At 38.7% G+C, this 26,971-nt stretch overlaps 1 protein-coding gene across 3 annotated transcripts in view; it reads left to right on the top strand.

Moving 5' to 3' along the window:
• HERC4 (HECT and RLD domain containing E3 ubiquitin protein ligase 4) overlaps positions 1-26,794 on the top strand; it is a 153,022-nt gene extending 126,228 nt beyond the window's left edge. For all 3 annotated transcript variants that reach the window (XM_010375398.2, XM_010375392.2, XM_030940447.1), the window contains 6 exons: positions 7,629-7,795; positions 9,087-9,153; positions 12,494-12,576; positions 16,007-16,190; positions 23,531-23,633; positions 25,570-26,794. In XM_010375398.2, coding sequence (XP_010373700.1) covers positions 7,629-7,795; positions 9,087-9,153; positions 12,494-12,576; positions 16,007-16,190; positions 23,531-23,633; positions 25,570-25,778 — 813 coding nt within the window. In that variant the 3' untranslated portion in view covers positions 25,779-26,794. The remainder of the gene's footprint in view (positions 1-7,628; positions 7,796-9,086; positions 9,154-12,493; positions 12,577-16,006; positions 16,191-23,530; positions 23,634-25,569) is intronic.
• Positions 26,795-26,971: the final 177 nt, after the last annotated feature.

Raw genomic sequence — 26,971 nt, 5'->3', positions numbered from 1 at the left:
CTGCAAGCTCTGCCTCCTAGGTTTACGCCATTCTCCTGCCTCAGCCTCCCGAGTAGCTGGGACTACAGGCGCCCACCACCTCGCCCGGCTAGTTTTTTGTATTTTTTAGTAGAGACGGGGTTTCACCGTGTTAGCCAGGATGGTCTCGATCTCCTGACCTCGTGATCCGCCCGTCTCGGCCTCCCAAAGTGCTGGGATTACAGGCTTGAGCCACCGTGCCCGGCCCGGGATTGTTTTTTTCTTGCTGATTTGTCTGAGTTCCTTGTAGATTCTGGATTGTATATTATTTTTCTATTCTCTAATACATTTATCACTGCTTTAATATTTAGTTTTCTCTATCTGCTAGCTTTTGGTATAGTTTGTTCTTAGTTCCTTAGGATATAAACTTAGGTTATTGACATGAGATCATTCTGTTTGTTTTAGTTTAAGTGTTTACAACTATTCGTTTCCCTCTGAACACTGCTATTTTTGCATCCTATAAGTTGTAGTATGCTGTGTTTTCATTAGTCTCTAAGTATTTTCTAATTTCCCTTGTGATTTCTTCTTTGATCTTTTGGTTGTTTAAGAGTGTATTGTTTAGGCTGGGCATGGTGGCTCATGCCTGTAATCCCAGCACTTTGGGAGGCTGAGGCGGGCAGATCGTGAGGTCAGGAGTTCAAGACCAGCCTGGCCAACGTGGTGAAACATCGTCGTTACTAAATATACAAGAAAAAAAAAAGAGTGTATTGTTTAATTTCCACATATTTGTGAATTTTCCAGATTTCCTTTTATTATTTCTAGTTTCATTCCATTATGATATGAGGAGATAATTTTTTACGATTTTAGTCTTTTTAAAATTTATTGAAAGTTTTGTGACCTAACATATGGTCTGTCCTAGAAGATGTTCCATGTACACTTAAAAAGAATGTTTATTCTACTTTTATTGGATAGAGTATTCTATATATGTCTGATAGGTCTTGTTGGTTTATAGTGTATTCAAGTTCTCTATTTCCTTTTTGATCTTTTGATTATTGTATACATTAATGATAGTGGCATATTAAAGCTACCAATTGTTATCTTAGAACTGTCTGTACCTCCCTTTGATTCTGTCAATTTTTGCCTTATATATTTTGGAGCTGTGTTGTTAGGTTCATAACTATTTGTAATTGTGATATCTTCGTGATGAATTGACCCTGTTAATCAATATTTGTCTTTGTCTCATATCAATTTTGCATCATATTAGTCTATTTCGTCTTAGTATAGTTTCTCTAGCTCTGTTTTGTTACTATTTACATGGAATAACTATTTTCCAAATCTTAACTTTCAACCTATTTCTGTCTTTGGACCTAAAGCAAGACTTGTATTTTTTTAAAGACTTGTTTTGTGGCCTAACATATGGTCCATCCATATGCTGCAGAGAACAATGTGTATTCTTCAGCTGCTAGATGAAATGTTCTATAAATGTCTATTAGATCCATTTGGTCTACAGTGCAGATTAAGTCCAATGTTTCTTCATTGATTTTCTGTTAGAACGATGTGTCCAATGCTGTAAGTGGCGTGTTGAAGTCTCCAGCTGTCACTGTATTGGGGTCTCTCTCTCTCTCTCTCTCTTTAGCTCTAATAATATTTGCTTCATATATCTGGGCACTCCAGTATTGGGTGCATATTTATATTTGTAATTGTTTTTGTTTTGTTTTGTTTTGTTTTGAGACAGAGTCTCCCCCTGTCGCCCAGGCTGGCATGCAGTGGCTTGATCTTGACTCACTGCAACCTCTACTTCCCAGGTTCATGCTATTAGTCTTCTGGGTCTCAGCCTCCCAAGTAGCTGTAACTACAGGTGTGTGCCACCACGCCCAGTTACTTTTTGTGTTTTTAATAGAGATGGGGTTTCAGCATGTTGGCCAGGATGGTCTCGATCTCTTGACCCTGTGATCTGCCCACCTCGCTCGGCCTCCCGAAGTGTTGAGATTACAGGCATGAGCCACTGCATCCGGCCTGTATTTGTAATTGTTATATCTTCTTGCTAAATTGACCCCTTTATCATTATATAATGACCTTCTTTGTCTTCTTTTATAGTTTTTGTCTTGCATCTGTTTTGTCTAATACAAGGTAACATTTGCATAGAATATTTTCTTTTTTTTTTGAGAAGGAGTCTTGCTCTGTCGCCCAGGCTGGAGTGCAGTGGCGCGATCTCGGCTCACTGCAAGCTCCGCCTCCCAGGTTCACACCATTCTCCTGGCTCAGCCTCCAGAGTAGCTGGGACTACAGGCGCCCGCCACTACGCCCGGCTAATTTTTTGTATTTTTTTAGTAGAGACGGGATTTCACCGTGTTAGCCAGGATGGTCTCAATCTCCTGACCTCGTGACCCGCCCGTCTCAGCCTCCCAAAGTGCTGGGATTACAGGCTTAAGCCACTGCGCCTGGCCTTCCATCTCTTTATTTTCAGTGTATGTGTCTTGATAAGTGAAGTGTGTTTCTTCTAGGCAGCAGATCATTGGGGTGTGTGTGTGTGTGTGTGTGTGTGTGTGTGTGTGTGTGTGTGTTTTATCCATTTACCTAGTCTGTGTCTTTTGATTGGAGAGTTTAGTCCATTTATATTGATTGAGGAGTTACTCTTGCTTTTTTTTTTTTTTTTTTTGGACACAGGGTCTTGCTCTGTCACTCAGGCAGCTAGGACTATAGGCATGTGCCACCGTGTCTGGCCAATTTTTGTATTTTGCATAGAGACAGAGTTTCACCATGTTGCCCAGGCTGGTCTCAAATTCCTGGGCTCAAGTGATCTGCCTACCTCCGCCTCACTAAGTGCTATGAGCCAGCAGTGCCCAGCCTTTCCTGCCATTTTAAAATGTGTTCTGGTTGTTTTTTGCTTTTCTTTTTCTTTTGTTTCTTTCTTTTCTTTTTTTCCTGCCTTCCTGCCTTCCTTCCATTCCATTCCATTCCTTTTTGTGAAAGGGATTTTTCTCTGGTGGTATGTTTTGATTTTTGTTATTATTATCATTATTTTTCATGTATCTGTTGTATGTTTTTTCATTTGAGTTTACCATGAGGCTTGCAAATAGCTTATAACGCAATATTGTAAACTGAAGATAACACCAATTACATAAATAAACTAACACGCAGAGAGAAAACTAATAAAAACTTTACACTTCAACTGTGTTCCCCTGGTTTTTAACTTTTTGTTGTTTCTGTTTATTTTACTATACTGTCTATGTCTTGTAGCTGTAGTTATTATTTTTTGTTGGTTCATGTTTTAGTTTATACACCACAATTACAGTGTCATAATATTCTATTTTTCTTGTATTTACTATTACCAGTGAGTTTTGTACCTTCACATGATTTGTTATTGCTCATTAAAGTTCTTATCTTTCAGACTGAAGAACTCCATTTAGTTTTTCTTCTTGAACAGGTCTCATGTTGATAAAATCCCTCAGCTTTTATTTTTCTGGGAAGATCTTTATTTGTCCTTCATGTTTGACGGATAATTTCACTGAATATACATACTATTCTAGGATAAAAGTTTTTAACTTCGGCACTTTAAATATGTCATGCCATTCTCCTGGCCTGTAAGGTTTCCACTGAAAAGTCTGCTGCTAGATGTATTGGAGCTCCATTGTTGTTTCTTTTCTCTTGATGCTTTCATGATCCTTTCTTTATCCTTGACCTTTGGGAGTTTGATTATTAAGTATCTTGAAGTAGTCTTATTTGGGCTAAATTTGCTCTGTATTCTGTAACCTTCTTGTATTTGAATATTGATATCTTTCCCTGGGTTTGGGATGTTCACTGTTATTATCCCTTTGAACAAACTTTCTATCCCATTTTTTTCTCTACCTCTTTAAGGCCAATAACTCTTAGATTTGCCCTTTTGAGGCGATGTCTCTAGATCTTATAGGAGTGCTTCCTTCTTCCTTAATTGTTTTTTCTTTTGTCTCCTCTGATTGTGTACTTTAAAATAGCCTGTCTTCAAGCTCACTAATCGATTCTTTTTCTTGATCAATTCCACAGTTGACGGCCACTGATGCGTTATTCTTCAGTATGTCAGTTGCATTTTTCAACTCTAGAATTTCTGCTTGATTCTTTTTATTTTACTCTCTGTTAAATTTATGATAGAATTCTGAAAACCTTCTCTGTGTTATCTTGAATTTCTTTTTCCTCAAAACAGCTATTTTGAATTCTCTGTCTGACTGAAAGGTCATATATCTCTGTCTCTCCATGATTGGTCGCTGGTGCCTTATTTAGTTTGTTTGGTGAGGTCATGTTTTCCTGGGTGGTTTTGATGCTTGTGGATGTTCACTGGTGTCTGGGCATTGAAGAGTTAGGTATTTATTGTAGTCTTCACAGTCTGGTTTTATTTGTACTCATCCTTCTTAGGAAGGTTTTCTAGGTATTCGGAGGGACTTGGTTGTTGTGATCTAAGTTTTTGGTCATTGCAGCCGTATCTGCATTAGGGGGCACCCCAAGCCCAATAGCACGGTGTCTCTTGGATAAGATTCAGAAGAATCCTCTGGATTATCAGGCAGAGACTCTCGTTCTCTTTCCTAACTTTTTCCCAAACAGGAGTCTTTCTGTGCTGATCTCTCTGGAGCTGGGGGAGGGGTGGCACCAGCACCTTTGTGGCCACCACCACTGGGACTGCACTGGGTCACACCTGAAGCCAGCACAGCACTGGGTCTCACCTAAGGCTCATGGTAACCACTACCCGGCTACTGCCTTTGTTTGCTTAAGGCCCTAGGACTCTGCAGTCAGCAGGTGGTGAAGCTAGCCAAGCTTGTGTTCTTCTCTTCAGTGCAGAGTTTCCCTCAGTCCCAGCTGGGTCCAGAAATGCTGTCTGAGAGCCAGGGCTTGGAGTCAGAAACCTTAGGGAACCTACCTGGTACTCTGTTCTTCTGTGGCCATGCTGGCATCCAAGCCACAAGGCGAAGTTATTCCCACTCTACAGTCCCCATCCATAGAATGATTAAGTGGGTACCTGTCAAAGGAAAATCCTCAAGTATCAGCAGATACTGTTTTTTCTATCCTTTGGGTTTTCAAGAAAGGTTGTAACCCTGGATGTCTGTGTTTTTGTAGTATTCTGGATCCTGGAAAGGGAAGCTAGGATTTTCCTTGTTCACTGTACAGATCTTCATTTGATCCCTTTATTTTCAGTGGGGCACCCTGACTATCCGCTGTCTCAGATTCCAGACCCTCTGGTTCAGGCTCTCCAAAAAGGCAAAGGATTTTCCACCAAGCATCCTAGTTTCAACCCTACTCTAATACCTCTGCCTTTTAGAGTCTTTACGTTTACCCGTTGAGCTAACTGGGCTACCTCTGATGTTGCGGGTATTGCTACTTGCAATTGCTGAGCCTGTAGCACAAATTAGCTATAAGTTACTATTTCAATTTTTTCTGCTTTACCAATTCAGTTACCAGCCATTTGTCTACTTTTCATATTTTGAAATGTTATTAACATTTCTTTATTGCTCTTACCTCCCTTATTCTCTCTTTTCCTGTGGACTTACACCATTTTTCTTCCTGTATTCTCTTTTAGAGGGTTTTAGGAGGGAGAGAGATTTAGCACATTAATCAGTCTGCTCCATTTAAGAACCTTCTAAACTTAAACAGAATTCAGACATAACAGCAGAGAAAGATTAATTTGACCACTGAAAACTGTTAAATTTATGCATAGCAGAAAACATAAAATTGAAAAGCATGTAACAGGCCGGGTTGTATATAACAAATATGACAGAGTAATACTCCTAATATATGAAGAATTCAAATACAAATACATAAGAAAAATACTATCCCCCAAAAGATAAGTGGGCCCAGTACCTGAAGAAATATTTCATGAGCACATACATATCTCTGATTTTTAGTATCACAAATAGTCAGAAATGTGTACTAAAGCAAGTTGTCATTTTCAACTCAAAAGAAAAATGCGTTTGTGTGTGCGTAGAGTATATATACAGATGAAAACGTGAAGAGTGGAGCATTTTCCTAGACTGCAAATGGCAGTTTAAACTGGAACAGGAGCCGGGCATGGTGTCTCACACCTGTAATCTTAGCACTTTGAGAGGCCAAGATGGGCGGATCACCTGAGGTCGGGGGTTCGAGACCAATCTGACCAACATGGAGAAACCCCGTCTGTACTGAAAATACAAAATTAGCCAGGCGTGGTGGCTCATGCCTGTAATCCCAGCTACTCGGGAGGCTGAGCCAGGAGAATCACTTGAACCCAGGAGGCGGAGGTTGCTGTGAGCCAAGATTGCGTCATTGCACTCTAGCCTGGGCAACAAGAGTGAAACTCCGTCTCAAATAAGTAAATAAACAAGCAAACAAACAAACTGGAACAGGTGTAGAGGAAAACAGATAAGCAATATGCTTGATTATCTTTTGACTTACGAATTTTTCCTTAGGAAGTAGAATTTCTCCTAGGGAAATATTTCAAACTATGGACCAAAATAGGCAAAAAGATGCCCATCTTATTTTTGTGGAATAACTGACATTTATTGAACCTTTAGTGTGTGTTTCAAGAACTGTGCTAAAAGAGTTTAACATGTATCATCCCATGTAATCCTCACAACCACCATATGAGATAAATGCTATATTTACCTTATTTGAAAATGCAGAGGCTAGACTGCCAAACCAGGCTGGAGCCCAGGTCTAATTTAAAACATTTATTCTTTAACCGTCATGCTCACAATTTTCTGTAAATACATATTACTTTTATAAAGATGAGGGAAAAAAATAAACATTTTCAGTGTGTCAGTAGTGTAAGTATGTTTCAGTTATCTAAACATCCAACTAGACTAAAACAGCTAAATTTAGCAACTCATTGTACTTTTATGATACAATATGCAGCCATTAAAAAGTCATATTTTAGCCAGGCACAGTGACTCACGCCTGTAATCCTTGGACTTTGGGAGGCTGAGGTGAGCAGATCACCTGAGGTCGGGTGTTCGAGACCAGCCTGACCAATATGGTGAAACCCCATCTCTACTAAAAATACAAAAATTAGCTTGGTTGTGGTGGTGCTTGCCTGTAATTGCAGCTCCTCAGGAGGCTGAGGCAGGAGAATCATTTGAACCCGGGAGGCATACCTTGCAGTGAGCAGAGATCGCACCACTGCACTCCATCCTGGGTGACAGAGGGAGACCTTGTCTCAAAAAACAAACAAACAAATTGAAATATTTTTCTGAGCTTATTGTAGGTGGAAATACACAAAAAAAATTTAATCATTATTCCTGAGTGATTGGTTTACAGATGTTTATTCATTTTCTTTTCTATGTTTTTTCTTCGTTTTCCAAATTTTGAATGTGTATTACTTTTGAAATCAGAAAAAAAGTTATAGTAATTATTTTACCTATTAACTTAATGTCGAATGACATGAATATGCTTATATGTCTGGAAAAAAAACAGTTGTAAAGTCATATGTATAGTACAGTTTCAGCTAGATACTATTTTTTTTTAAGCCTGAGAAAATACCCTACGTGGAAGTGTACAAAAATACTAACAGTGATGTTATCCCAGGGAGAGAGTAATGAGGATGAACTTTTATTATGTATTACTTTTTTCTCTATCTTCAAAATTGTACAATATGAGCATATTTATGTAATCATAGAAAATTTAATATTTTAACTTGGAGGACATGTCTTTACTTTTTCTTATATTTTTAGACATTTGAAGACAGTGATTTGTTCCATTTGATTGGTGTTATCTGTGGCTTAGCAATTTATAATTTTACTATTGTGGACCTCCATTTTCCTTTGGCTTTATATAAGAAACTACTGAAAAAGAAGCCATCCTTGGATGATTTGAAAGAACTAATGCCTGATGTTGGGAGGTTAGTTGGAAAAAAAAGTCAAAAGGTAGTAGGGTTTGGGAGGTAAGAAGTGGGGAATGTACAGAAAGCTTTCCTTCTATGAATAAGTATATTTTATTCTTCTTGTTAAATTTCTGAAATAAACAAATGCTCTTCTCTAATAAAGGAAAATCCGTTATGTTACTCAGATCAAAATTTTCTATTGAAAGACTAAATTTGGCTGGCACAGTGGCTCACACCTGTAATCCTAGCACTTTGGGAGGCTGAGGCAGGTGGATCACCTGAGGTCAAGAGTTTGAGACCAGCGTGGAGGTCAGGAGTTCGAGACCAGCGTGACCAACATGGCGAAACCCCATCTCTACTAAAATACAAAAATTAGCCAGGTGTGGTGGCCCACGCCTGTAGTCCCACCTACTCAGGAGGCTGAGGCAGGAGAATCGCTTGAACCCAGGAGGCAGAGGTTGCAGTGAGCTGAGATTGCACCGTTGCACTCCAGCCTGGGTGGCAGAGCAAGCCTCCGTCTCAACAAAAAAAGACAGACTAAATTTTTAGTTGTTAGACAATACCTTGCAAATATCAGATCATCACCTTAGGAAAGTAAATTTTTTCTGAGAGTGATTAATTCATTTATTTGGACTTTTACTTCTGATAACCTTGATTCCTAGTTTGAATATGTGAAATTTATTTTTATTTATTAAATAAAATGGATTAAAGATTTTATATAAATAAGGACAAATGGGCCAGGTGTGGTGGCTTATGCCTATAATCCTAGCACTTCGGGAGGCTGAGGTGGGCAGATCACGAGGTCAGGAGTTTGAGACCGGCCCGGCCAACATGGTGAAACCCGGTCTCTACTAAAAATACAAAAATTATCTTGGCGTGGTGGCGGGCGCCTGTAATCCTAGCTGCTCTGGAGGCTGAGGCAGGAGAATTGCTTAAAAACCTGGGGGGCAGAGGTTGCAGTGAGCCAAGATTACGCCACTGCACTCCAGCCTGGGCGACAGAGAAGACTCCATCTCAGGAAAAATAAAATAAAATAAAATAAGGAAAAATGTTAAAAATAGGTGAATACATGGCCTTTGTATTCAGAAAAGTGATAAGAACCTTTGACTAATTTTTTTCCTTCAGCATCATTTATAAGTTTGCCATTGTGTAGTCACTATTCTTCAACAAATATAAAATTACAAATTGACAAAAGGATTTTACCAAGAGGGAATGAGAAGTGTATATATAAATATATATATCCATAAGTAAAACAGTCAAAATATCCAATAATGTTTTTCCTCTCAGAAACGTGTATATTATTTTGCAGAAGCATGCAACAGTTACTGGATTATCCAGAAGATGACATAGAGGAAACATTTTGTCTTAATTTTACGGTAAGATGCAAAGACGTAGGTTAGCCTGATTATTCATCATCCCTTTTATTTAAGCTAGGTCTTATGGTTCTTCTTTATTTTGATGGATGGAATTCTTAAAGAACCCTTTAGCTAACATTTATTGAGCATTTACTACGTGCTAACTAGTCATAGTACATGCATTTCATTTAATCCTCAACAATCCAGTAAAGTTAGGATTATCCCTGTTTTACAGATGAAGAAAACTGAAAACAGTCATTACCTTGGGAGTCAGTATGCATACCAGCCCCTGTGACTTAAACCTGTGTACTTTATCATTATGCTAAATATATTTACAAATACAAGACGTCCTCTTTACCCAAGTGTTCATTTTTGAGTCTGCAGTTACAGAAATGCTTTAGAGAAGCAAAAGGTTATTGTAATATGAGAATATTACTACTAAATTTAAAAACATTAATTTCCACTGGTACATTCCTTTCTATTTCACACTAACATTCATCCTTGCCCATCTGGTCTTACTCACTGTTGGATGACATAGATAAAACAAATGCAAATGCATTGCAATATCATTTGGAAAATGAAATTGCAAATCTTGTAAAAGATGCACAATTTCATTAAGGCAGTGAAAGGGATGTGGTTTTTTGTTTTTTGTTTTTTGAGACGTAGTCTTGCTGTGTCACCCAGGCTGGAGTACAGTGGCACGATCTCGGCTCACCGCAACCTTTGCCTCCCAGGTTCAAGCGATTCTCCTGCCTCAGCCTCCTGAGTAGCTGGGATTACAGGTGCCTGCCACCATGCCCGGCTAATTTTTGTATTTTTAGTGCAGACGGGGTTTCACCACCTTGGCCAGGCTGGTCTCGAACTCCTGAGCTCGTGATCCACCCGCCTCGGCCTCCCAAAGTGCTGGAATTACAGGTGTGAGCCACTGCACCTGGCTGAAAGGGGTGTTAAATAACTGATCCAGTCACAGGGAAAGCCATTTATAGATGAGGATATGGCAGAAGTAGACTAGTTGGCAATTAAATAAGAGAAAATTCGTAAGGATTATGATAAGGCACTCCAGAAGGGAACGATTTGAATATTATAAATTAGACTCTTGGAAAAATTGTAAAGCCTTCAGTTTTTCTTTTTCTTTCTTTCTTTTTTTTTTTTTTTTTTTTTTTTTGAGACAAAGTCTTGCTCTGCCCCGGCTGAAATGCAGCAGTGCGATCTCAGCTCATTGCAGCCCCCGCCTCCCAGGTTCAAGCAATTCTCCTGCCTCAGCCTGCTGAGTAGCTGGGACTACAGGTGTGCACCACCACGCCCAGCTAATTTTTGTATTTTTAGTAGAGACGGGATTTCACCATGTTGGCCAGAATGGTCTCAATCTCTTGACCTCGTGATCTGCCCCCATTGGCCTTCCAAAGTGCTGGGATTACAGGCGTGAGCCACAGCACCCGGCCTCTTTTTATTTAAAAAAAATTTTATTTGTATATTTGTTTGCCACCCTGCCACATACACAACAGTTATCTTTATGGTTTTGTCAAAGCTGACAAAAGATGCCATATTCTGCTGTCATGAAATTTGCCCCCAAAAAATTGCACGTTCATATTCTTTTCAAGAAAATCTTGAGACTATTTTCTGGCCGGGCACGGTGGCTCACGTCTGTAATCCCAGCAGTTTGGGAGGCCGAGGCGGGTAGATCACTTGAGGTCAGGAGCTAGAGATGAGCCTGGCCAACATGGTGAAACCCCGTCTCGACTAAAAATGAAAAAATGAGCCAGGCGTGGTGGCATGTGCCTGTAATCCCAGCTACTCGGGAGGCTGAGGCAGGAGAATCGCTTAAACCCGAGAGGCAGAGGTTGCAGTGAGCTGAGATCGTGCCATTGCACTGCAGTCTGGGTGACAGAGTGAGACTCCGTCTCAAAAAAAAAAAAAAGTTGCTCTCCACAAATCCAGACAACAACAGAAAAGCATTTTCCAAAGTGTGTTCCTGTTAGAATAAGGTGACCATAAAATTAAAAAAAAAAAAAGCTATTTTCTATGAAATTTTGGTTCTCTTTCTCATTTGATTCACTCATACCCGTGTTAGTTTCTTGAATTTTTATTGATCATCTCAGTTGACTAAAAAATTGAGTTTCAAGCTGTTTAATTTCTAACTTATCAGTCACCAAATTTATGAACTCTTACTGTATTCAAAGAACTATGGTAATTCAAACATTTCTCCCCACTGCCATTTCTTTCTCAGAAATTTTTCAGTGGCTTTTTATTGCTTGTAGAATAATAGCTTTAGAATGGGTGTCAAAGACATTTATAACCTGGCTCTCTTCCTTTCACTGTATCCCTCCCTTCATATCAAGTTTTGTCATATCACACAGTATTTTTTTTAATATACCTTACCTTCCTCTTTTTCAGAGTCACTTGCCATACATTTTCAGAAACTCGATATTGTAAATATCTAATTTTTTTGTTCAATCGATATTGTGTCTGAAATCTCATTCTCTTCTTAATCTTTCAAAATACTACCCATACTTGTAGGTGCTTTTCAGATGGCATTTCTTCCTCAAGGTCTTTCACACGTCCTCTAGTTTGGAATTCCGTTTGCATTCCTCTATGATCTGATAACATTTTGTTCATATGTCTCTTATAAATGCATTATTTTATTATAATTGGTTCTTTATATGTTACATTTCTCTTCCTTTACTAGATAGTAAACTTCACAGCAGGAGTATATTTATCTAACATCCCACTCCCATCATAGTATTTTATAAATAGCAAGTTTTCATAAAAGAGGATAATATTCCAAAAAGAAGGAATAGCAAAAGAAAAGATGCAGAAGTGGTCATGGTAATATTTTTAGAAAAATTCCAGAAGTAAAAGAAATAAAAGGTTTCAAAATACTTGACTATTTTTATAAACCAAATTAGTACATAACTGGAAAAACTGCCTGTGATCAAGTTTACAACAAGGGTGATAGAGGAACCCTGGAGTAGCAGTTGTCATGTGGGAAGAATGCGTGATTTTCTAAGCTGAATGCATTCTCATACTTGGATTTTTATCACTCGTCTAAGGAAAACATCCTAATATTTTATAGTAACCATTCTAAAGTTTTATGCACAACAAATGCTTAGTTTCCTTATTAACTTACCAAACACTAGGTAATTTGTAATTAATCATGGTAGGATTTCAAACTAGAGAGGATCAAAATTTCTAGTTCTGGCTTTAAGCAGAATTCTCAGATAAGCTATATGGTAGCAGAATTTTATCTCAAATTTAGTAGTTTTTTTTTTATTAAATGAAAGGTAGAATATAATAATAGATTATTAAAATACTCTAAGTTTTGAGTCTGACATTGACTTTTTTTAAAAATTTAAATTAATAGATCACAGTTGAAAACTTTGGTGCAACAGAAGTCAAAGAGCTGGTTCTAAATGGTGCAGACACAGCTGTTAACAAACAAAATCGGTAAGTGAATTTCAGCAGCAACAGTGGGAATAATAAGATTCAGTAGACATTTTCTTCTGTGTGTAGAAAACATGTCACTACGCTAAGTTTTTACTCCAATAAAACTTTAATTTTGAGTAGTTAGTGAGGAAATAATCTGCCTTTTCCTCCTGAAATCCCTTGAAGACATTAAACAAAACAAAGAGAAGGGAGAAGTGACAGCAGCAAACATTTTTGGAAGCCAGGAAACAGTAGTAACTAACTTTAGGAAACCAGAGAAAGCTGCAACATGAGATGGAAAAGAGGAGCCACGAAGCCAGCTGGATCACTTCACAAAACGAAGTTTGGGTGCTGAGAACAAAACATACCTTTAGAAAATGTGTGGTGTTTGGGGAAATGCTAGAAACAGAACTCTTATAAGAAGCAGTTAGAAACTAGTTTCCCATGCTAACATTGGGTTTAAAACAACAACAAAAGAAACTAGTTTCCCTTAGCACACCAGGAAGCTGGCAACTGCCCTTCTCCGGCCTGGGCAGGAGATTGGAAATTTACCTTCTGGAGAAATTGGACTGTGGATTTGAGGACACCTAGAAACTGCCACAGGCAAGGAGCTGAACTGAAAACAGGGAGATTAAGTGCTGAAAGTCTATCGCTGCCTCCTCCTTAGTACCGTATAGTGGTAGATCCTTTTCTGGGGAAACTGCCTAACATTTAAAATGTAAATCCATAGGCCGGGCACATTCCATTTTTAATTGTATCCATCTGGATGTCACACCTGCAATCGCAGCACTTTGGGAGGCTGAGGCGGTCAGATCTTGAGGTCACGACAATGATACCATCCTGGCCAACGCAGTGAAACCCCATCTCTACTAAAAATACAAAAAATTAGCCGGCCGTGGTGGCATGTGCCTGTAGGTCCAGCTACTTGGGAGGCTGAGGCAGAAGAACTGCTTGAACCCAGTGAGCTGAGATCGTGCCACTGTGCTCCAGCCTGGGCGACAGAGCGAGGCTCCGTCTCAAAAAAAAAAAAAAAAAAAAAAAAAGTTAATCGATAGCCAAAGGTCAACAGACATTTAAGGAAAGACCGAAACAGTCAAAAAGAATGGCAAGAAACCAGGAACCATGCAGGTTGAAGGACAAAACTTCAGAGGAAACTGAAATCAGTATCCTCAGAATGATGTGTGACATCCAGATGGATACAATTAAAAATGGAAAAAAAAATTTATTTGAAAGAAATGGAATGAATGAAATCTGTCAAAGAAGATATTTTAAAAAATAAATAAATAAACTTCGCAGAAATGAATGACATCCTTTCAAGATTGAAAGCATGAGAAGTGGAAAAAAGATCAATACCAAGACAAGATGACAAGATACATGAAATTTCAAAATTTTCAAAGTCAAAGGGACCCTAAAACTGTCCAGAAAACCCACAGACCTAAGAATTAATAACATCAGACACTGGAATCAAAGAACACTGGAAGCTAGAAGACCAAAATTTTAGGAAAAAATTACTTTTAACTTAAAATTTTGTATCCAAATTATCAAGTGTGTGAGTGTTTAAAAACATTTTCATACATTCGCAGTCTCAGAGAATTTACTTCTGAAGCCTTTTTCTCAGGAAATTACTGAAGGATGTGTTCTGTCTACCAAAACAAGGAATTAAACCAAGAAAGAGGAAGACACAGGATTAAAAAAGCAACAACAAACTACCAAGATTCACGCAAGCAAGGATTCTTTTTGAAGGATCAATAACTGTGTCGATTTAGAAAGCTAACAACGTGGGTTAGATCAAGAGGATGGAGGGCTCGAGTAGAGAAATGCAACTGATAATACCTAATTTTTGAATGAATCTAGAGGAAATGGATATTGCTTTTGGAGAAGTTGGGGATGAATTAGCAAACTAAGGAAAATAGAAGTTCTTTTTAAGGGAAAAAGGGTAACCATAGAATACAGCTTAACTGTGAATAATATAGAAATGTTAACAAATATTGAACCAAAAATTGTTATATAAATACAATAGATGTGTAGGGGAGTAGAAAGTGAATGGGACAATTACATTAAAGATAAATCCAAACCACCAAATTGAAATTTAAGGAATAACAGTAGAACTGTGTTGCTAGAAGCTTGAATATAAATATCAGAAGGAATAGCAAAAAGAATTAACAAATAGTTGCCTTTGAATAGTGGGAATTTCTGGCAGAGAAGTGTTGGACAGAGAGTTTCTTTATTCTCTTCTGTTTTGTTACAATTCTTTAATAATGGCTGTTGCCAGGGAGTTGGTCCAAAGGATTATAATCCCAATTCTGCTGCTTAGAAGCTTTATAACTTTAAATAAATTAGTTGATGTCTCAATGCTTCAGTGTCCTTCTCTGTTAAATGGAATGACAAATTGTACCTATTTCATGGGATGATTTTGAGGACTAGATGAGACAATATTTTAAGATACTTAGAATAAGACCTAGCACATGTAGTGCTCAGTAAATGTTGGCTATTAGGATTGTTACTATTTGATGTTTTAAACTCTTGATATGTCTTACTTTGATAAAAATAAAGCTGTTTTAAAATGATGTGAAAAAATTTTAGGTCCTTCTAGATATCCTTGTTTTAAAAGAAAATTTGGTTTTGAAAGGCAGTTTACCATTATTCCTATTGCAGAATCATCCTTTATTACTTGGAAGACGAAGATATAAAATAGTGAAATCTTCTAGTTCCCATTCTCATTATTTGTTTGACCAGATAGCATCATAAAATGTTGTGGCTAGCAAAGCAAAACAAATTGAGTAAGATTGTGGTTCAAATTCAGGGGTTAAAGGGGCTTCCTTTTTTTCTTTACAGTTTCTTTTTGTATCATAAGAGGTAGAAGAGAATCAGAAGTGATTGTGTATGTATTCACATGTACATTTGAAAAGAAACTACACTTGTACTCTTTAATGATTATCCTGAAAGAATGCTTAGTATCCTCTCTCAGGCATTTGTTAAAGTAAATGTTGTTCAGATTCCTTGGAACCCAAGGAAAAGAAGGCTATAGTTTGTCAAATGATCTGAATCCCAAAGCTCTTATTTTTTCGTCACCTATTGTTTGTAACAGATCATTCCTTTTAGGGATGCATGTGACTTGATATATATAAATTCTCAATAACTTGTAAATGTTTTAAAATTATTTTCATAGCCATTCACAGTATTCTGCCCATTAGGAAATGACATTTTTTCCAATAGGAATAGCCTAAGAATAACTGAATGCCTCATGGATATAGCTGATTTTTATATGGAAAGAATAATAGCTTTTTCCGTAATGACTTTGGTTTTGTCCTGTTTGAACCCTACTCATACATTCTCAGTTTCGTAGATATGTAGCAGAAATTGTAGGAGCACTTGAAGTTTTAATGACTACATTATGGATTCTTCATAAATGATTTTTATAATCTGTACATGTGTGCTTCTTCATTTCTAGACAAGAGTTTGTTGATGCTTATGTGGATTACATATTCAATAAATCAGTGGCTTCCTTATTTGATGCTTTTCATGCGGGCTTTCATAAGGTCTGTGGAGGAAAAGTCCTTCTGCTCTTTCAGCCTAATGAACTACAAGCAATGGTCATTGGAAATACAAATTATGATTGGAAGGAACTGGAAAAGGTAGGGGAAAACTAATCTCTGATATTGTGTAAATGGAAAGGCTTATATGTGGAAATCTTGCCTTTTTATGTATTATTTTTTATTTTATACACTTTATTACTGCCATTTTACAGGAAAGCACTCTACCCTTCTTGGCCCACAATGAATGGATTTTTGAACTGTGTATGAATTAGACACTACTATAATTGGTGGTATTGATATAGAAAACTCATCTGGCCAGGCACAGTGGCTCTCACCTATAATCCCAGCACTTTGGGGCGCTTAGGCGGGAGGATCACTTGAGGCCAGGAGTTCAACAGCAGCCTGGGGAACATAGCGAGACCTCATCTCTAAAAATAACTTAGGCCAGGCGCGGTGGCTTACATCTGTAACCCCAGGACTTTGGGAGGCCAAGGTGGGTGGATCACCTGAGGTCAGGAGTTCAAGACCTGCCTGGCCAACATGGTGAAACCCTGTCTCTACTAAAAATACAAAAATTAGCTGGGCGTGGTAGCATGTGCCTGTAATCCCAGCTACTCAGGAGGCTGAGGCAGGAGAATCTCTTGAACCTGGGAGGCGGAGGTTACAGTGAACTGAGATTGTGCCACTGTACTCCAGCCTGGGCAACAGAGCAAGGCTCTGTCTCAAAAAAAAAAAAAAAAAAAAAAAAAAATAAGTAAATAAAAATAGATAAAAATAATTTTACAAATTAGCAAGATGTGGTAGCAAACACCTGTGGTCCTACCTGTGGGAGGCTGGGGTGGGAAAATCTCTTGATCCCGGATGGTTGAGGCTGCAGTGAGCCATGATTATACCACTGCACTCGAGCCTGGATGACAGAGCAGGAGCCTGTCTGTCTCAAGAAAAGAAAAATGTCATCTGTGACACAGCTGGATAGAAGCCCTAACCAAGCCGGGCATGGTGGCTCACACCTGTAATTCCAACACGTTGGGAGACTGAGGCAGGTGGATCACCTGAGATCAGGAGTTCCAGGCCAGACTTGCCAACATGTTGAAACCCTGTCTCTACTAAAAATATAAAAATTAGCCGGGTGTGGTGACACACACCTGTAATCCCAGCTACTTGGGAGGCTGAGGCAGGAGAATTGCTTCAACCTGGGAGGCGGAGGTTGCAGTGAGCCAAGATCGTGCCACTGCACTCTCCGAAAAAACGAAAAGCCCTAGCCAAAACTGAATGGGTTTTCATTCTGCCTCAGTCCTAGGAAAACCATTATGAAATGCAGTTGTGATGTTTAAAAATCTTTGTTTCCTTTTTTTCTGATTAGTCTCAGTGTTACATTTTTTAGCAGAGTAATTATCAAATATTGATTCTGATAAACATTTAATAGAAAGTGCTAGCCAGGTGCGGTGGCTCATGCCTGTAATGTCAGCACTTTGGGAGGCTGAGGTGGGCAGATCACGAGGTCAAGAGATCGAGACCATCCTGGCCAACCAACATAGTGAAACCCCATCTCTACTAAATATACAAAAATTTGGGCATAGTGTTGCACGCCTGTAGTCCCAAGTACTCGGGAGGCTGAGGCAGGAGAATCGCTTGAACCTGGGAAGCAGAGGTTGCACTGAGCCAAGATCACGCCACTGCACTCCAGCCTGGTCAACAGAGCAAGACTCCATCTCAAAAAGAAAAAAGAGAAAGTGCTAAGTTAAGCCAGGCATGGTGTCTCACATCTGTAATCCCAGCAATTTGGGAGGCTGAGGCAGGCAGATCACTTGAGGCCAGGAGTTGGAGACCAGCCTGCCCATCATGGTGAAACCCCATCTCTACTAAAAATACAAAAATTAGCCAGGTGTAATGGCGCACTCCTGTAATACCAGCTACTTGGGAGGCTGAGACACAAGAATCACTTGAACCTGGGAGGCAGAGCGACAGAAAGTGCAAGGTTAGATCAGCTTTGAGGAAGATATATACGAAGTTAATCTGCTGATTTTTTATCTTTATAATGTACCATCCTCTGATTTATGCATTTATAATTAGATACTGTATACCTATTAAGATGACTAACATAAAAAAGTAGAGCTAGCACTTACCTACTTTTTATGTCAGTCACCTTAATAGGCGCAAAGCATCATGAACGTTTGTACATGATGGGGATACAAAATGGTAGAGTCACTTTAGAAACAGTGGCGGTTTCTTATAAAGTTAAACATACATTTGCTATATGACCTAGCAGTCCTACTCCCAGGTATTAAATTATATTCACACAAAAATCTGTAAACAAAGGGGGCAGAGTTTCAGTTTTACTAGATGAAAAGAATTCTGGAGATGGATGGTGGTACAACCTTGTGAATGTAGTTAATGCTACTGAAGTGTACACTTAAAATGGTTAAGATGTAAACTTTATGGTATGTGTGTTTTACCTTAACTTTTAAATACTTTTTTTTTTTTATTTGCAAATGAGTAAAAAACTGCAGACAACCTAGATGTCCTTCAGTGGGTGAATGGGTGAACCTACTACAGTATACCTATTCAGCAGAATAACTACTAAGTGTTAAAAAGAAATGCACAGCTGGTCGTGGTGTCTCACACCTTTAATCCTGGCACTTTGGGAGGCTGAGGTAGGCAGATCTCTTTAGCCCAGGAGTTTGAGACCAGCCTGGACAACATGATGAAACTCCGTCTCTACAAAAAATACAAAAATTGGCCGTTTATGGTGGCGTGCACCCATAGTCCCAGCTACTCCGGGCGCTGAGGTGGGAGGATCCCTTGAGCCCGGGAGGTAGAGGCTGCAATGAGCCCTGACTGCACTGCGACGTAGGCAACAAAGCAAGACCCTGTCTCAAAAAAGAAAAAAAAGCACTATTGACACATGCAACAACTGGATGAATCTGAGGCTTTATGCTGAGTGAAAGAAGCCAGTTTCAAATGGTTGCATACTGTATGGTTCCATTTATGTGACATTCTTGAAAAGACAAAAAATTATAGTGAACAGAGACTAGGGGTTGAGTGGGAGGGTGTGACTTCAGAGGAGGTAGCACAAGAGACATCTAAGCATAACAGTGATGGGACTGTTGAGTATCCTAATTGTGGCAGTGGTTGCACAAATCTGCATATATGCTTAGAACTTACAGAACTATATACACACCAGAATATAGCCAGTTTTACTGTGTAGTCATTTAAGGAATAAGATTTTAAGAATAATTAGGACTTCTAATTAAACATTATGGAATAAACATGTCTGCTCCCTCCCAAAAATCTCACTAGAATGACAGAAATGGAATAAAAATGGTAATATACACACCAAAAACTAAAAAATAAAAATGCAATGAACAAGAGAAGTAGTAGATTTGGAAGACAGAAAGTAAGGACATAAATTGATGAGTGACTTAGAGCAGAGGAAAATTGAATTCTAAGCCTCCAGAGGGACAGGATTGTCAGGAGGCAACTCTTTGTTGTTGTTGTTGTTCTGAGACGGAGTCTTGCTCTGTCACCCAGGCTGGAGTGCAGTGGTGTGATCTTGGCTCACTGCAACATCCGCCTCCCAAGTTCAAGCAATTCTTCTGCCTCAGCCTCCCAAGTATGGAACTACAGGCACGCCACTATGCCCGGCTGATTTTTTTATTTTTTTAGTAGAGACAGGGTGTCACCATATTGGCCAGGCTGGTCTCGAACTCCTGACCTCATGGTCCGCCTGGCCTGAGGCAACTCATTGTATATCCTAGAATCTGAAAGACTCAAGAATTGGTATACCATGTTACCCTTAATGGCAGGGATGAGGGTTGGACTAAGGGCAACAGAATTACTTTAAAGTCATTTTAAAGAATAATTGGACCATTCATGTCCCCTTTTTTACCCAGCAAAAGACAGCTTGGGAGAGAGGCTTTACAATTTGGGAAACCAAGTAAAACTGAGGATGCCACACAGCTAGTAACTGGGTGTAAATCCTTCAGGAAGGAGACTGAAGGTTCCTGTATGGTAGTAAATTGATCTGCTCAAGAGAAGAAGCCTGTAGATACTAACTTTGAGGGGTCCCCCAGTGGAAATGGACTCCACCTCTAATCACCTTAAAATGAAAATGATATGACAGCTTCTCGTCACCCTTTAGATCCTACACAATTTGTCCCTCCTTGCCTCATCTCCTGTCATTGTTGCTCTCACTCTGCCTCAGCCTTATTAACCTCCTTGCTGAGCCTAGAACCCTCCAGGCACGTTCCAGTCTTAGGGCGTTTCTGTTTCCTTTTCCACGTGCCTGGAATTCTCTTCCCCTGATAATCCCAAAAGATTCTTGCTCTCGCTTCCTTTACGTGTTTGTACCTTCTCAGAGACCTTCCCTGGATAACTGATCTAAAATTGCAAACCCCTCTCCTGCACATGTATCCTGTCTCCCGTCGCTGTTTTATTTTGCTTCTTTGGATCTGACATAATTTTCCTTAGGTTGCTCCTTCCCCCAACCACAATGTAAGTACCGTGAGAGCAGAATTTTTGCCTCTTTGTTCACTGCTGTATTCCCAGCACCTAGGAGAGCACTCAGTAAGTACTTGAAACCTTGCCTGAAGTGATAATTGATGTCAAAGTGTTCATTCAGTTAAAACAGGACATCTTAAAAAGTATATTGTAGCGGCCGGGCGTGGTGGCTCACGCCTGTAATCCCAGCACTTTGGGAAGCTGAGGCAGGCGGATCACGAGGTCAGAAGATCGAGACCATCCTGGCCAACATAGTGAAACCCCCATCTCTACTAAAAATATGAAAATTAGCTGGGTGTGGTGGTGGGTACCTGTAATCCCAGCTACTCAGGAGGCTGAGGCAGGAGAATCGCTTGAACCTGGGAGGCAGAGGTTGCAGTGAGCCAAGATTGCACCACTGTACTCCAGCCTGGTGACAGAGCAAGACTCCATCTCAAATATATGTATATATATTATAGTGTATTTATACTTATAACACTTTGATTTCTTCTGTCGTATATGTGATTCATTACAATTTTAGTGATTATGATTTGGAGCTTTAAATGTTCTTTCTTAACCAGGACATGTGTGCACATTTTTACCAAACCATTTAGAGATTTAAAAGAAAAAAAAAACTTTCGCCATCCTCTTTTCCTTCCCCACTAACATGCTCACAGTTTAATAAATTGAGTGCTAGAATTAAAGCCGTTTTCTTCAAACTTGCTTGCAATTAACAGCAAATATTTTGCAGATCTGAATTATTGAGAGTTCAGTGATTAAGATAAATCATGGCTACAAATAAGGAGAGTCCAAAATTCAAAAGGCCCAGTAGCAAGTATTTGTTGAGTCTCTACTGTATGCCTGATAATGTGCAACTGAAACTATGCAAGAAATTGAGGAGAGCGCAGGAAATAAGATAGAGACATGGTCTTTGCCCTAATAAGGGAGCTAGAAATTAAATGCTTAATACACAGTTTTGATGAATACAATGAAAAAGAATTTAGTGAGTGGTACATAAGGAGGAACCTAATCTAGGCTAGATGAATCTGGGAACGCCTCTCACTAGATGGTAAGCTCCACAAGGTAAGTGAGGATTCTGTTCACTGAGGTTTTCCCAGGGCCAAAAACATTGACTAAAACTCATTATGTATTTGTTGGATGAATCAATGAATGAATTAGATGGCATTTAATCTGAGCCCTAAAAGGGTAAAAATTAGCCTGATGACCAAAGAAGAAAGGATGTGTCTGAGTGGTATAGGCTGGGGAAACAGTACGTCCAAAGGACCTGATGCATCTGAAGAACTGAAAGTTAAGGCCAATTGTGGCTGGATAAGAACAGTTAACAATATAAACTATTTCCTCTCTGCTTCCTACCACCTTCTCTCTTAGTACTAGTATTTTTGGGGGGTGGGGGGAGCAGCGGGGATGGAATTTCACTCTTGTTGACCAGGCTGGAGTACCGTGGCGCAGTCTCGGCTCACTACAACCTCCGCCACCCGGGTTCAAGCAATTCTCCTGCCTCAGCCTCCCCCAAGTAGCTGGGATTACAGGCATGTGCCACCATGCCCAGCCAATTTTTGTATTTTTAGTAGAGATGGGGTTTCACCATGTTGGCCAGGCTGGTCTGGAACTCCTGACCTCAAGTGATCCACCTGCCTCGGCCTCCCAAAGTGCTGGGATTACAGGCGTGAGCCACCGCGCCTGGCCAGTACTAATATTTTTGAAAGGGGAGATATATTACCCCAAAACTTACTGGCTTCAAATTACCCCAAAACTTACTGGCTTCAAAATAACAATGAAACTTTGTTGCTTTATAGTTTCTGTGGGTCAGGAATTCAGGAGTGGCTTAGCTGAGTAGTTTGGGCTCAAGGTTCCCTCATGAAGTTGCAGTCAGAATATTGGCTGGCGCTATAGTCATCTAAAAGCATGGTTAAGGATAGAGATTCATTTCCAAAGTGGCTTACTCACCTGACTGTTAGCAGGGGCCTCAGTATAGCACCACGAGTACTTCTCTTCATATAGGGATGTTTGAATATGCTCATAAAATGACAGCTGTTTCCCCCCAGAGTGAGTGATCCAGAAGAAGGGCTGAAGCCATAGAGGTTTTTGTTTGTTTTGTTTTTGTTTGTTTTTTTGAGACGGAGTCTTGCTGTGTCACCCAGGCTGGAGTGCAGTGGTGCGATCTCGGCTCACTGGAAGCTCCGCCTCCTGGGTTCATGCCATTGTCCCGCCTCAGCCTCCCCAGCAGCTGGCACAACAGGCGCAGACCGCCACGTCTGGCTAATTTTTTGTATTTTTAGTAGACGGGATTTCACTGTATTAGCCAGGATGGTCTCGATCTCCTGACCTTGTGATCCGCCCGCCTCCACCTCCCAAAGCGCTGGGATTACAGGCGTGAGCCACCGCGCCCAGCCATAGAGGTTTTTTTTTATGATTTAGTCTCAGAAGTCATACATTCCTCATATTCACAATGTCCTTATTACACACGGGTATGAATACCAGGAGGCAGTGCTCACTGGTGGCCATCTTGTAAACTACCTCAGAAAATTTTTAGTGTCGCTTAGTACCATATTTTTAAAAGGAAAGATACATTGTAATGTTTGACTTCTGTTCGTGAATACAGAAAAAGGAAATTTTCTGATTATCACTGATAATTCCCATGTCAAACTTTTAATTGTCCTACAACATTATTTTAGTAATTCTAGTTTCTCTTTATTTTATTTTTGAAGATGATAGTATGATCCTATCATGTTATTTGAAGTGCTGGGAAAGATTTCTGGTGATTCTTACGTATTTCTTTTTCTCCTGGAACTAGTAACTTCAAATTGTAAATGTCCAGGAAACAGTGGGCAATCCATTGAATTGCACGAGTTTCAAACTCCTGGACCATGTTAGCTTTATGTGCTAATATATTAGCCAGCGTGTCCCTTCATACTAATAAAAGATTATGTTGTTTTTAGAATACAGAATACAAAGGGGAATATTGGGCAGAACATCCTACGATAAAAATTTTTTGGGAAGTATTTCACGAATTACCATTGGAAAAGAAGAAACAGTTTCTGTGTAAGTATTTCTAATTAGTTGTATACTTTATGAGACTGGAATCTAATTATAGTATTATTCCAAAGTCCTGTTTTTAATCTTCAAGTAATTTTTTTGAAAAAGAACTGATCTGCACTCTTCAGTACATGTATTTTCTTATTTCAAAGGCTAAATTCAGTTTGCCTACAAAATAGCATCGATTCATTCTATGAAGTAAAACAGAAGCTAACTTGGAAATGAAAGCAAACTATAGCTATGTTACAGTTACAATAAACTGGTTACAATAAACTAGGATTGTAGAATTCCTTTTAGATTTCTAAAAAGATCTCTGGAGTATAGTCATCCTTTGGCATACATTGGGGGATTGGTTCCAAGACCTCCCTGCCAAGGATACCCAAATCCAAGAGATGCTCAAGTTTCTTATATAAATTGGCATAGTATTTGCATATAACCTATGCACATCCTTATACTTTCAATCATCTCTAGATTACAGTCATGTGCCACATAATGACTTTTCAGTGAACTAGAGACCACATATATGGTAGTGGGCCCTTAAGATTATAATACCTTATAATAACCTACTGTACCTTTTCTGTATTTACATACACAGATACCTACTGTTATGTTACAGTTACCTACAGAAATCAGTACAGTACCATGCTGTACAGGTTTGTAGCCTGGGAGCAGTAGGACTGTATCACGTAACCTAGGTGTGTAGTAGACTGTACTGTCTAGGTTGTGTAAATATATGATGTTTACACAATGAATGAAATCGCCTAATGATGCATTTCCCAGAACATATCCTCATCGTTGACACATGAATATACCTGTATTAATACCTGATACAAAGTAAATGCTATGTAAATAGTTGTTATACTGTATTGTTGAGGGACCAGTGTGAAGAAAAAAAGTTGACATACTCAGTACAGTCACAAGCAGCCATTTTTTGAAAATATTTTCCATTTGCAGTTGGTTGAATCCATGGATACACAATTCACAGATATGGAGGGCCAACTGTATTGCTCTTTTCTCTGTTTGGTCATTTTTTTTTCTTTTTGCTTCAAGACTAAAACTTTGGCAATTTCTATATAAAATAAAGCTTTTTCAGGCTTTAGTTCTCTCATTTATAACTGATGCCTGAGTATCTTTCTTCTGTTAAAGTCTGTATTCTAATTGAAATTTGACTTATTTTTAAAGTTGTCAGAATTTATGTATCCAAATCAGTGACATTTCCTTTGATACTCCTGCTGTTGCCAAGAATGTTTTAGCAATCTGTCCGAGAATCTTGGTCAAATTCTTCTGTATGTCATAAGGATGAGAAATCATTACTCTTTAAGAGTGATTTGAGCCTGGGCAACATGGCAAAACCTCATCTCTACAAAAATTAGCCCTGGGCTTGATGACACGCGCCTATGCTCCCAGCTACTCCAGAAGCCGAGGTGAGAGGATTGCTGGAGCCCAGGCGGTCGAGGCTGCACTCCAGCCTAGGCAACTGAGCAAGGCTCGTCTCAAAAAAAAAAAAAAAAAAAAAAAAATGATTTGAATTTTGGCTGCCCATTATAAATTTCTGATTTAAAAAAAAAAAAAACAGAAATGAAGCAAACAGAAAAAGAAATCATAATCAAAACTGCATTTTGTATTTGGTTTGTCAACTAGTTCTAAATGGCTTTTTCCAAAAAAGGGCTCTCAAAATGTTTTGGCAATGGCAATAGTTACTCACTTATCAAACATTTATTAAGCACTTCCTTTGTGCCAATATTAAGATTATACTTTTAAAGAAAAAATATTGTGTGAATGAGCAATTAGAATGTGTCTCAAAAAACTTGTCTTCCACAAATTAGGGAGTAAACACATTAGAGCAGATGTTAATGTGAAGCTCTGCTGTAGTGACTGTACAAAATATGACTTGCTACTTTTTGTTTTGAAGTAGTTGACTGAATGATTTCTTTCTTGGCAGTATTTTTGACAGGTAGTGATCGCATTCCTATTCTTGGTATGAAGAGTCTGAAACTAGTCATCCAGTCAACAGGAGGTGGTGAGGAATATCTCCCAGTTTCCCATACTTGTTTTAATCTTCTGGATCTTCCAAAATATACAGATAAAGAAACTCTGCGTTCTAAACTGATCCAAGCTATTGATCACAATGAAGGCTTCAGTTTAATATAACTATTCAGTTTAGTGCAAAAGCATTAAACTATTTGTGTTTTTCTTGTGGTGATGAATTCAGCAAGGTGACAGAGGTACTATTATAATTCTTACTTGCAGAATGTTCAATCTACGAGTGTTCATGGAAGTCAAAACATTAAAGGAAAATGAACAAACTGTTAATATTATTGTACAGAACCATGGATTTTTTTGACAATCTTCCAATAAACATAACAAGTATTGTGAATACATTAAAGTTCTACTAACATGAGTTTTAAGAGTTTGCATATTTCAGAAATGATCTGGTGTGAGTGCATGGAAATATTGCTTAATTTTTCTTCAATCATTGAGTGAAAAACCTTTAACTTTGGCCTGCAATAGTCATTTGATTATTTTTTCATTTTGTAAATAATGTTAAGTTTTGTAATAAAATAGTTACGTTCTGATACCAGTACAGTTTCTATGGTTGTAATTGAACTTGAGCAGACTTTTAGAGGTTAAAAATTATGATTTAAATCTTACTCTGAAACTCTATAAAAAGAAAAAAAGGTAGCATGGTGGAAACACGATCTTTTCTTTTTTGCTAGAATAAGTGTCTTTGTGCAAACCTAAATCACAAATAGGGAATATACTACATAACCTGCAGTTCTTTTCTCTTTTGTGAATCCTGACATGACATGCTGATAGATGGGGAATTGTTGATCAGAGAACTTATTAATATTTAGTACTGGAAGAACTCTGTCTCCACAGATGCCAGTAATAGAAAGAAACATTGGCTACTATGAGCACCAATCACTGGGTTATAGCTTTCAAAAGTATTGATGCTGCAGGGCTTTAGAGCTATTTCCTTGAATTTAAGAAACAAATCTTAACGGTTTTATGGTGCTGATGCTTAGTTATCTCATGCCATTAAATTGTAAAAGTGAGTTGATGCAATACATGTGACTTTCTGCTAGAATGCAAATATTTATTTTTTAAATTTATTTTAAAATGCCGTGAAAACTGTTTAATAAAGATTTATTGTTTTAATATTTAAACTTTCAGTGGTTCTCATATAAGAGTCAAAATTTTTCAAAAAGATGGATGACTCGGGGAAGGTCTCTTAAATTTCAGATTGCTTGTTTCTATTCCCATACAAATTTATAGAGGTCCGCAGTCTCTTAACCTGTAATTCTAAAATCCAAAAAAACTGAGAATATTGTCATCTCTCACTT

Source organism: Rhinopithecus roxellana, chromosome 11, assembly GCF_007565055.1.
Source record: "Rhinopithecus roxellana isolate Shanxi Qingling chromosome 11, ASM756505v1, whole genome shotgun sequence".
In the NCBI taxonomy this organism is placed as follows: Eukaryota; Metazoa; Chordata; class Mammalia; order Primates; family Cercopithecidae; genus Rhinopithecus; species Rhinopithecus roxellana.
Note: the sequence above shows the minus strand (reverse complement) of the source record. Positions and strands in the feature narration are given on the sequence as shown.